The following is a 12,632-nucleotide window of genomic DNA, read 5'->3' on the forward strand; positions in this document are numbered from 1 at the left end:
AAAGGAAAACTATGTCAAACCAAGAAAAATCTGTCGGCTATAGCCGACGTCTGTCGAATTGGCACAGAAAACACTGTCGGCTATAGCCGACAGCCGAACGGAAGTGGTTAATAAATTATGCCAATTCAAAGCTTTTTTTAATAGTTTTATGCAAGTAAGGTAAAACTTTACTTTTGATATATTCCTTGCAAATACCAAAGTTGCTTCTATTTGTAACACTAAAGTATCAGGCAAAATATCGGTATCGGCCTAAAAAAGTGGTATCAGTATCAACCAAAATAATGGGTCACAATTCTTTCTAGCTTTTACCAGGAAAGAGACTTGGAAAGGATTAATGACGTAGTTTAATGGGATATCACCGAAAAGCAGTCAATTGAATGTCGAATAGTTCTACCAGTGAAATGGTATATGAAAATACTTGAAGGACTCCAACAAACAGCTCAACACTTCCAGCAAATAATCAAAGTAACAATAAACAGCAATAAATTCCAACGCTTATTATTCTTAATCGACTTTGTGATTCACTCACAGCTTCTCATATGATTACTTCACAGTGTAGATTCAAACGATCTGTTATTGCCTGATGCTGCGGCTTCTTTTTGGCAATATCAAATTACACTAGCTTTCGGAACACAGTTCCCTAGTCATGTGCTATGACGAATGGTGTTGAAGTCAGTGAGTGGTTTTTGAAAGTGGCTCTTTGGTTTAGCTGAAGGACTACAGGACAGTAACCGATATTAACATATCGCTTAAGAATTTTACAATTAAAAAAGTATGCTCGGTCAAGACATAATGTAGCCTGTTGAGAGGTTTCGCATATTGATTGTGGCATAATGGTATCGGTACATCTCTATTTTTTATCTAAACTCTATTATATAAACACAATATAAATGTTGTTATTATTACGTAGTAACTTTGCAATGTGCATGTCTCTGCAGTACTTCACTTAAGTCTTAATATAAGAGAATTCAGCTATCAGATTCACTTGAGTGGACTAACCCGCCCAAGCTAGCAAAGATCGTTTCAACGTCTGGTGATGTTGAAATGGCATAAAATTAAAACAAATTTTAGAACCTGTGGAATGTGATTCAAAAATCGCAATGAAAAACTCTTGGAAGTGACGTTTCTCTTCATCACAAACGAGGCAGTCAGTTGTCAGTTCTGAAAGCTTGTGCATGGTGTCTACACCATATCGTCGTTAATAAGCTGAACTATCGTAAGTCCAAATTTTTCAAAATTGCGTTTTTGATTGATTTGGTATCTTTATAGACTACAGTTTATTTATAGTTTTGCAAAAAAAAATTAATAAAATGGGACTTACGATACTCTGCTCTGAAAGCTATTTTACATGTTTCACGTTGACACTCCCTTTCCTTTTAGTTAACTTTTCTTTCAATCAGTTTTAGCATTTGATGTTTAAGGCTTAGTTATATTTCTTTCTATTTCGCATAGGCTACAACAATTTTGCTGTATTATTGTAACTACATTTCGTCAATTTTTTTTTTTGTTAAACTATCGTATGTCCATATTCATTTTTCTAACGTTCAATTTTTGCAAAAAAGAATTATCTTTTTTTTCTACAACAAAGCTCCATGAAAAGCAATGTTTAGTTTTTATGTTTTTTCGTTAGAAAACTTTTAGAAAGATCAAACAATGTACAGCAAACACAGCGTGAACTTAAAAATTCAATTTTCTCAAAACTGCATTTTTGGAGTTACGATAGTTCAGCTTATTAGCGACGATATATTGTCGTAGGCCACGCTTCGCGATCTAAGCTGGTACAGCTTAACCTGGATGCATCGTCACCCCAATCAATCATGCTGTAGCCATGGGTTGTGGGAGGTCGGTTCTTTGAAATCTCTGGCCTGTCTATGTTTAGTGTGCTTTTCTCGTCATGTCATTTATTTGTTCCTATTCATTGTCAATGCAAGTAAAGCAATTCATCACCTAATTCACTTTTGCTTTACTGCTGCTGTTGTTGACTGTTATCACAAGTGGCAACTGAGGTAAACGTGTACATGCTACATACAATAACATTTCATGAGATTGATGTCTCAACTGGCTGCTTGTTATAGGAAAATGTGATGATCGTTGTCACAAGCGACCATGGAATGAGTGAACAAGGGAGCCACGGTGGAACCACAACACATGAGATCGATACACCACTTGTTTTTATCACACCATCAGCAATATTACGGTAACTTAAATGTCTCTTGAAGTCTTTAAAGATTAATTCCACTAAAGTTTATATTTTAATGACTGGAAGTTATGAGTAAAACAGTGTTACTTTATTGATCATGCAGTTGTATGATTGACCGCTGTAGCCTTGGGTTGCTTTATTGTTCTCAAGGCATCTATTGACATTCGGATGTCTTTGGTTTTTCATCATTTTTGTCTGACAATTATTGCTTTAATTTGGTTAGTGTGCCTGAACATTTTACTGAGAATTGTTTTTGGTTATTATGTCTAATTTATTTATTCTTCAATAATGTAGTTTGTAAACCATGTCTTCAAGTTTTGAAGAATTATCTTAATTTTACTGTCAAAATTGTTGACACTGGGGTCATTTCATTATAATACAGACAAAAGTTTAAAATTTTGGCACCACTTAATTTTTTTATTGACTTAAAACATACTTCTCACTTTTCTGAGAAGAATGGTGCAAATTTGATGAAAATCAGACAAGCAGTTCTCGAGTTATAAGTGAAATAATCTTAGCCACTAGGTGGCTTCATAGATAAGGAGCAATAGAAGAACGGCAATATCTCAAGAACCGCTCAACATATTTGGATAATTTTTAGCTCTACCCCAGGGTCATTTCATTATATTTCAGACACAATTATGACTTTTTGGAACCATGCAATTTTTTTATTGGCTTATTTTATTCCTCTCACTATGCTGAGAAAAATGACTCCAATTTTATGAAAATTGGGTCAGCAGTTTTCGAGATATCACATCATTTCTATGCTGTCACTAGGTGTCCTCGCGAACAGAAGAGCAACACGTTTATGACCATAACTCTAGACCCACTGGTCCAATCTTAAAAATTTTTGTGTTTAACCCCATGTTTTCACTGGTGGGCTTTCCAATAACATTGTGTAAAATGAGCTACTGGCAGTAGTTTTCATGATAGACTAATTTTGACTACATTTTATCCGCGGCAGATATGACAATGATCTGAATTTTTTTTCAATTTTTTTCTTTATGAATTGGAAGAGGAAGGTTTGATGTGTGTTGTATATCATTTTCAACTAGTTACTCATTAATTAAGAGCATTTTGTAACTCAGCAATTAGGCTCGAACCTGATCAGTATTGTATTCCAAGGTTGGCAAAACTGTTTACAGATAAATACTGCTGTGTAACAGTCACTTAGCCGAAATGGATTAATTTTAAGTAACTTAACTGCACTTGTAGTTAACCTTCTATATATATATATACACAGAGCAACTTAAACTTATGAGCATAGAATATGCTGTATTTTAAGCATCGATTGTTTAACTGTTTTCAATCACATTATCATTTTTAAACTCGCTCATGGGGAGTTGGGGTCAACCAATGCTGTCGAGCATAGGCTACAGTACATATTACACACAGGTTTAATAGGCTGAATCGAAAATGTGGGAAAATATGCATAACATGCATTTCAGCATTTTGAACAGTTCCTTCAAACATATTAGCAACATGCAAATTCTAATACTTTTTATCCTTGTGAAAGAATCTCTAACTAGAACGTACAGGAGAGTTTCATTTGTTGTTCATGAAAGTTCATAGGAGCTTGTTAATTTCTTTCGCAATGGAATTTGGAAACATATATGTACATCCTGTTGATGTAGTTGGTGCATTTAATGTCATGAGTATAGATGCAATATCCACATAAGACATTTGTCTTCATGACGAGCCCAAATGAAAGAAGGAGATGGTCCACAAGGATGCATGAAGTTAGCAGTAATGTCATTATGTTCTCGATCAACATGGTCAATCATACTAAACCACCCCTTTCCATCATAAGCACACGCTACATGTTGATATTTTGATTTTTTCCATGTCCAGTGAAGTTGCTTTTGAAAAGAACTGATGTGTTCCAGCAACTTGAACAATTGAACATCATCAGAAAGACGCTTGAAACTGACTGACTCGATTCCTTCAGAGCAAACAAAATGATACTCTCTGGTAGGCCTACTGGGCCTACTACTTTCCAAAGGCCAACCCTTTGGAAATCTCTTGGAGTTAAGATACGTTCTTTGACAGTCCACTTCATCAGCTTTCATGAATGTAAATCTGATGCCCTTGATGTTCTCCTTGCAATATTCGTATGCATCTGAAGCAGGGATATCTATAACTACGGGATTGGAAACTCTATTCAGTGTTGTACATCAGTAGGGTCATCACATTACTACGAGTACAGAAAGATTAACAAAATAAAATATCGACTAAAAGATACACAAAATTATATTTTACAATAATATACAAAATGTACAATCACATTAAAATTTAATTGATGTATAAAAGTACATTTACGATTCTAGAAAAAAAAAACGATGAATCCAAAAATGACTGAACCATAGGCATACGAAGCCGAGCAACGTGATCAAGTTTAACATCTTCAAGTTTACATTTACATAAACATAAAACTACACAACAAATTAAGTAGCGAACGTTTTCGACATCACAAGATGTCCTCTTCAGGAATAATATACATATTTGTTTATACTTGATCACGTTGCTCGGCTTCGTATGCCTATGGTTCAACAAGACAAACTCTCTACCGAAGCTCTACCAAAAATGACTGAATGCAACGAGTCCAAACACCGCCTACTGTTGTTCTTTAGCATTTTGCGTACTGCAAATCGGATCAGAAGTAAATGAGGAGTGTTCAGCAATCAGTGAATATGCTGTTGTATCATCAACTTGTTCACAGACCAATCCAGTACGAAACCAATACGTTTACGATGTCATCTGAACTAAAACCAATAGTCATTCTGGAAATTTTTTAAGGAGCAAACAAAATACAACATAACTGCACTAATGGAATACAAACAAATAAACAAACCAGGCAAGCGTAAACCTTACAATTTACAGCAGGTGAATTGATTGTTACGCTTTTAGTTGTTCGTTTAGCCTACTACTTGCTGCCATTTGAGGTCAATTTATGTGATTCTTTACCACAGCAGCGCACAAAGAAAAATGACCCTACTGGTGTATAAAATGGTTTTCAGTTCCACAGAGTTTCCAATCCCGTAGTTATAGATATCCCTGATCTGAAGCATTTAACATTTGCTGGCCCCTTGGTCGACTTAAGCTTTCATTAGCCAACTTTCGCTTGACTGTTCCCCCAATACTATCGCAAGGTGACTTTTCATGGCTTGTCGCAAAAAATGACCAGCTTGCTTGGAGACCAAAATCGTTGAAATGATAAGAAAGGTTAAGAAAATATTTGTAAATTTTATATTGAGCGGCACAGCCATCCGAAAAATATTCAATATAATCGTATATTCTATTTTTGCTGAAAACTTGAAATACATGAATTTTTTGCTGCTGTAAAAGTCGAAGTTGATGTAGTAACTATCTAAAAATGGCATATAGTCCACATGTAACCTTCCTCTTTCTAATGATAAATTTTTTTTTTCAAAAAAACTCAGATCATTGTCATTTTGGTCGCGGATTAAAGGTAGTCAAAACTAGTCTATCATGAAAACTACTGCCAGTAGCTCATTTTACACAATGTTATTGGAAAGCCCACCAGTGAAAACATGGGGTTAGACACAAAAATTTTTAAGATTGGACCAGTGGGTCTAGAGTTATGGTCATAAACATGTTGCTCTTCTGTTCGCGAGGACACCTAGTGACAGCATATAAATGATGTGATATCTTGAAAACCGCTGACCCAATTTTCATAAAATTGGTGTCATTTTTCTCAGCATAATGATAGGAAAGCCAATAAAAAAATTGCATGGTTCCAATGCCCGTTCGAATTATAATGAAATGACCCCCCAATGTTTTCTGGGGTGGGCTATCTGTCTATTCTATGAACACTCAAACAAGTTTTGGCTACTACTAAAAAGAAATTGACCTTTTGTCGTAACTTTTCAAAACAATTTTTTTTTTATTTGGGTAGAGGAAAGATTGATAAAAAGTTTGGTAAACACAGTGTAGTGCTAAAGTCCCAACTTTTAGCCCAAATCACATTTAAATGTAGTGAAAGATGGTTCCCTGAAGAGTTCAATATTCCTTTGTGATGTCATAGTGATGTTTGTTTTCCCTTAATCACACCATTGTGCTGTCATAGACATGTTTAAAAGAAATATGGTTGCACTTAATTCATCCAATTTGAACTAGTTTGCAAGACTTTAGCACTTTTCTGTTTTTGCCAAACTTTTCGTCAAGCTTTTCTCTGCCCAATTAAAAAAAATATTTTTTTTAAGTTACGCATCATGGTTTTATTGGTGAGTAACGACAACAGGTCAATTTCTTTTTATACCAAAAAGTAGTAGCCAAAACTTGTTTTAGTGTTCATAAACAGATAGCCCACCCCAGAAAACATTGGGGTAGATCTAAAAATTATCGAAATATGCTGAGCGGTTCTTGCATAGGCGTAGCCAGGGGGGCGAAAGGGGCCATGGCCCCCCCCCCAAATTTTCAAAGTTTGGATTCCGAAGTGGAGCCCTTTGTTGAGAATATAATAAAATTTGCAGAAATTTATAACGTTTTCCAAGACATCTGGCTATTAACACCCCAAGGACTTGTTTTAGACACACAGAAAGACACCAATAAATTTTGCAAATCGTAAATCGCGCAAAATTTACTGGATTTACGTTTTTTTTAACTAATTTGTGGAAGCAATTTCAGAATGGCTTACTCTGTTGGGTTTTTCTGTAGCTGAGTTTCTGGTGTTCTCTAATTTTAGCCGCAGATTTTACCCGTTCGTGTGTAAGAGCTACCTTTAATAAGTTAATAGCTGTTTATCTGCTAATAAATTTCATACAAATATTACCTTAAAAGTGTTTCCAGAAAGCGCTATAATCCATTATTTAAGTGTAATTTTGCAAAAATTTTCCGGGGAGCATGCCCCCGGACCCCCCTAGAGTACGCGCGCCTTCGGCACGCTCTAACCCCCACCAGTTTCATTGCTTCCCCTTGCTCAAGCCACCAAGATACGCCACTGCACATCAGGTGGCGATGTCTTAAATCAAACACTTTGTCGTTCTCTTCAATTCATCAAATATTTGGCCCCCCCAAATTTTTTTCCTGGCTACGCCACTGGGTTCTTGAGATATTCCCGTTTTTCTATAGCTTTTTATCTATGAAGCCACCTAACGGCCAAGGGTTATTTTACTTATAACTCGAGAACTGCTTATCTGATTTTCATCAAATTTGCACCATTCTTCTCAGAAATGTGAGAAGCATGTTTTAAGCCAATAAAAAAAATTAGGTGGTGCCAACCAATGTTCCTATTATAATAAAATGACCCACTTGCTGAAAACTCACTAGTATTGTGTGAACAATTTCTAATTTCTGGTTTTGGCTTTTGGTACGTTGTGTATCAGTTGACTTGACAGCTACTTTGATTCAATCTGTTCTCAGATCAGAAGGTAATCAAGAAAATTTAGTGGAGCAAACAGACTTTGCATCCACCTTGGCAGTTTTATTTGGCCTCCGTATACCATCAGGGTCCATGGGCCATGTTATACCATCCATGTTGAATGTGAGTTTCAATGTTTTCAGTTATTGGAGAATTATTACAGGATGCATGTAGTGCTGCGTTGATGTATAATTTCCACTTGGATGTTAAGGGTATATAGCAGGGACAGTGGAATACCGGGACGACTCACTTAACTGATTTTTCTTTCAAAATGAACAGCTGGAGGGTCACTAAGAAGTTCAAAAATTAGCAGAACTGCACAACGTTTTCTTTGCTTTTAGTTAAATTCATTCTCATCAAATGAATTGTTATATTTGGTTAAAATTTTGGGTGCTAGAAAATCTGCAAAACCTTACTGCAGCAGTATGAGGCTACCTACCGTTATCGATGTTGCATGAAGTCTACCCCTGCATTATCATGACTTGAATACTATTAAATAAACACGATATCACATATTTCCTACATTTATTTTGGCGATACACAATTTGTACACACGTGAGATGGTAATATAAAGTGCACCTGAGTATGCGACATATGGCAGTAGACCTCAAGCTGTAGTTGCATCAAATTTTGTCATAACATTATGACCCTCCAGTTGTCCACCTTAATTTTGAGTGAGCAATCTCCTACTTCTACCATCCCTAGTATATAGTATACATTACATACAGTATTTTCTTAGTTTAAAAAACTTTTATTTAGTTCAATCTCCTGGAAGTGTTTTTGTAGAAAATAACATCCTGTGCAAATTTTATTATTAATGTTGCTCATTGGATTTGAACTTACACGGATGAAGCATAGGCTTTTATTATAGAATATCAGGCATCTAAGCTCCTTTATTTTTCCGGCTACCTGGCATAGACTATTGTACTACAAGTCCTCTTTCACTGCTGCCAAATTGTTGCACTCAACAGCCACAATAAAAAATTGTATTTTTAAAAATCTGTTAATATTAATATCATGATTTTGGATTCATGTCTTTTAGGTGCGGACAGTTAGGGGCCTGTCAAATAGGTGCGTACACTATTGCGTCAGGATATTTAGGTGCGGCACATTGCAGCGCTCAGTCATTTACAGTGATTTCCATGACCACAATTTTTTTTTCATCAACACAAAATATTTTTCTTCACTTACCGGTACTCTTTAATGCTGAATATATATATTTTTTGGTGGTAACCACTTTTAGCTACTTGCGTCTACTTTACAAAAAAATAATTTCATCCGAAAACTCCAACAACTTTAAACATACTTGCGAAGATCGTGATTAAGAGCAAGGATTTCGCAGTTTACAGAGAAATCCCTATTGCATAATTGTGCAGTTGGGGATATTCGTGGATACAACAAATCTTTCAATTGCACGTTCATTATGGAATAAATTTACTTACATTTGACATGGTTAGCTCCTGCATACGTACTGATTATTTTCAGATAGTTTCATCTGAAAAAAAACACCAAACCTTGGTGTAATGGATCTCGAAAACGATGTGGATCCCGAAGACAATATACCTACTGATTATTTTCAGATAGTTTCATCTGAAAAAAAACACCAAACCTTGGTGTAATGGATCTCGAAAACGATGTGGATCCCGAAGACAATACAAATTACCGCGGGATCCGCAATTATCCTGATTCTTATTTATTTAGTGAAGAAATATTAATCTAAACATTTTAAAGACTTGGAAACACAATATCAATGGCCGTGGCCGAGTGGTTAGCGCGTTCGGCTTGCAGTCGAGAGCCTGCATGTTCGACTCCAGCCACCCGCACTTGCTGTTGTTTCTCTGGGCAAGAAACTTTACGATAATTGCCTCTACCTAGTGATCGATTTCGAGTAATGGGTACTACCAAATTGAAGTCATATGTAGAGTAGACAACCGGAAACAGACATTGCCGTCGGCTGCAGCGTGGGTCAGGTGTATGTCTGAAGGCGTACACTGATGCATAGCGCTCAAGTCCGCTTTCCCGCAATGCAGGATAAAGATAAACAAACAAACAAAACAAACATTACTCAGCAATGAATACTGAAAAGTTTAGGTGTTCATCAGGACAATTATCCTTTCTAGCACTAGTTGCAATGTTCATCTGATGAAATTGAAAGTAAAATTAACAACAAACAAGATAGTTTATTGCTTCACTGACGTTTCGTGCACCATGACAATGCGCATCCTCAGAGCAAATAACATACAAAACTACTGTAGTGCGATTAAAGGCAAGAAAAAACAAAACACGCAATATTTAAAAAAATTGGCCAATGATGTGTGAGCGGTTACTTTCCACGTTAAATTACGTAAAAACTTCCAACAAAAACATAAAAATTCGAAGCAGTGACGACCAACAGAAAAAGTGCGATTGAAGGCTAGAGAAATAGAACACAATGTTTCAAAGATTGGCTAATGACGTGCGGTTACTTTCGACGTTAAATTACGTAAAAAACTTCCAACAGTATTTTCTTAGTTTAAACATACTTTTCTTGAGGAATTAAAAAGCATGGCAAAAATACTTTCCGAGAAGCGTATTTTCGCTTTGCATACGATTCCACCGACCGACCCATCAGATTGTAATTCTAGGTGGGGGTTGCTTAAAGTTATTCCAATGCGATGTCCAGCCACACTGGCCCAGTGGTTGATTAAAACGCGTACAGTGAGTGGAATTATTATGCTTCCGGGCAGTTGAAAAATATTTAGCTTAGTAGCCTACTGCAAACATGTTGTAAATCAACAATTGTTGCCATGCTGATAAGCACCGCAAGTGACAGTTGTCTAATAATAATTAATCAAAGAAAGACCGTTTTGTAGACTCTCACAAAAGGGATGAAAAACCAACTCATTGCTTTTTTAGAGGGAACGTTGTTCATGAGTTAAGACAGAAACGTTTTTTTGGTCATTTCTACAAGCGTTTGTTTAATGGGGCTAGTTTCTTTCTCCCTGTTATTGGTGCCTATTTTTGCTGATATGTTTGCAGGTCACTATTGTTGCCTGTCTTGCGATGTGTCAAAGATTTCCTTGTTTACTGAAACTGTTAATTGCAAGATATCTTTTGTGAAACAAAGTGACAACACTTATCTTGCTTGGCGATAATATTCGCTCACCTCACTATAAGTGCGCAAAACAAGTGGCCTCGTTTATTAGACATTGTTAAAGAAGTCAAAAGTGTTGTTAAAGGAGCTTGGCCTGGCAGTAGCGTAGTTCGACTAATTTTGTTGCTGCGGTATTCTAAGATTTTTTGTTTGTCGTATCCAGGCTTACACCCGGTTTTTGAAGATTTAGATTAAATGGACGGGAAGGCAAGGAAGCCAATCTTTGTGTACACCTTCAGGCATGCCTTTAAGTGTGCTGCCACAGACACAGCCGCAATCCGCATGCTCTTGAGCAGTGTCGAACCGGCGGCCTTTCGATTGCCGTTCCAGTGTTCTCGCTACTCGGCTATGCAGCCGACATTCTAAGATAAATATTAACAACATGTAACGCTGGATACTGGGTACAAAATGCGTTCTTTTCTAGCATAAGAGTCAACCTACCTAAAATTTTATTTGTGCGGTCCGCCACAGCTCTCATTAGCGCCAAAGTGGCCCGCATGCAAAAAAGGTTGGTGACCCCTGCTATAGATGGTATGGCAGATTTCTTCAAAATGTAAAGTTTGCTCAAGCCCATTTTTACTTGAGTGGTATTAACAAAATCATCTTCAGTGAAGTGAAGAGAACATATACGACTAGTTTTGTATGGCTCATCCCACTTTCGAACACTTGAAGAAAACTTTGACCATTTTCTTCTCAGCACCTTGTTTTGTGGGAAAGCGTGAAGAGAAAGCACACGGTCTTTGTCACTGACACTGTCACATAAACAGCAATTTGTAGGCATTGCCTCAAGCCCTCAACCATAAATTAAAGGTACTGTAAAACCTTACAACTTTGCCCGGGTGGACAACTTTGCCCAAAATTTGTGACTTGTACATCCGACCACAATACGGTTTTCATGATTTATTGGTTTTGTTTAATGGATTATATTGTTAAATATGAATATTTTATCAATTGTTTCAGCAGAAAAAAATAACTTTTTAAGATTATTTTCATTAAGTTAATTCCAAATGAAAATACAAGGGAAAAAAAATGCAAAAACTATGTGTCGGAAATTTCAGTCAAAGGTCATTTACCCATGCAGAGTGTTTTCCCTATGCAAAGCTTCTATATTTATTCATGAGTATGTGCAAATGAGTTTTTATTAAATTCAAAAAAGTTTGATTTTTTTTGGGCATTTTAGTGGTTTTGATCCCTTATTTTGTGCTTTGGGTACAACTTTGTCCACTCCTCATGATCACTCCAGCAAACACAAACTGTCTATTTCTTGCATATAACTTTTATAAAGTTTGTACCTAAGGTCATGAAATTGATTACAGGTCACTAAGAAACACATTGCTGTGATTGGTTAAAATAGCATCATTGAGGTGATACCTTATTCAGCTAAATCTCTAATTGCTAGCAGTTTTTATAGCAGCAGAAACAAGCTGGATTGATGGCTATGATTTTTTCTCTGTTGTTTAGTTATAATTTTTAGGATAAGCTTGCACACAGCTCTGGTTCCAGAGCTACAGCTTGCTCCATCACTAGTGCTGTCTACCAGGTTGACGTTCCAAATCACCACATTTTGGCACTATATGACATCTGACGACGTTGTGCAGAATACGGGAATCTATATCAATGCCGACATGGAAACAACAGCAGCTCTTTCAAAACCAAACAAAGATGAATTAATGGTGTCTAATTGGGTAGTGGACAGTGGTGGAATTTAATATTGGTTCAACCTCCCGAAACACAACGGATGACAATAGCAAATTGTATGCAGGCCAAATCACAAGAAAAGTTTCCAATTCAGTTTATGAAGTCAGATTCTTAAGGCTCCCATACAATTTGTCTTGTGACAAGTACTCATGGCCCTTGAATGAGGATCACACCTTTGTGGACTTTGATGCCATATCTCGCGTTCTTCCAGAACCATTCGT

At 36.5% G+C, this 12,632-nt stretch overlaps 1 protein-coding gene across 3 annotated transcripts in view; it reads left to right on the plus strand.

Moving 5' to 3' along the window:
- The window catches only part of LOC145774820 (GPI ethanolamine phosphate transferase 2, catalytic subunit-like), a 192,396-nt gene that overhangs the window by 97,962 nt on the left and 81,802 nt on the right, over positions 1 to 12,632 (plus strand). For all 3 annotated transcript variants that reach the window (XR_014290061.1, XM_082586138.1, XM_082586136.1), the window contains 2 exons: positions 2,076 to 2,197; positions 7,583 to 7,703. Coding sequence is in view for 2 of the 3 variants with exons in the window: in XM_082586138.1 (XP_082442264.1) it covers positions 2,076 to 2,197; positions 7,583 to 7,703 (243 nt within the window). In the remaining variant the exon portion in view is untranslated. The remainder of the gene's footprint in view (positions 1 to 2,075; positions 2,198 to 7,582; positions 7,704 to 12,632) is intronic.

This window comes from Aplidium turbinatum, chromosome 7, assembly GCF_918807975.1.
Source record: "Aplidium turbinatum chromosome 7, kaAplTurb1.1, whole genome shotgun sequence".
NCBI lineage: Eukaryota > Metazoa > Chordata > Ascidiacea > Aplousobranchia > Polyclinidae > Aplidium > Aplidium turbinatum.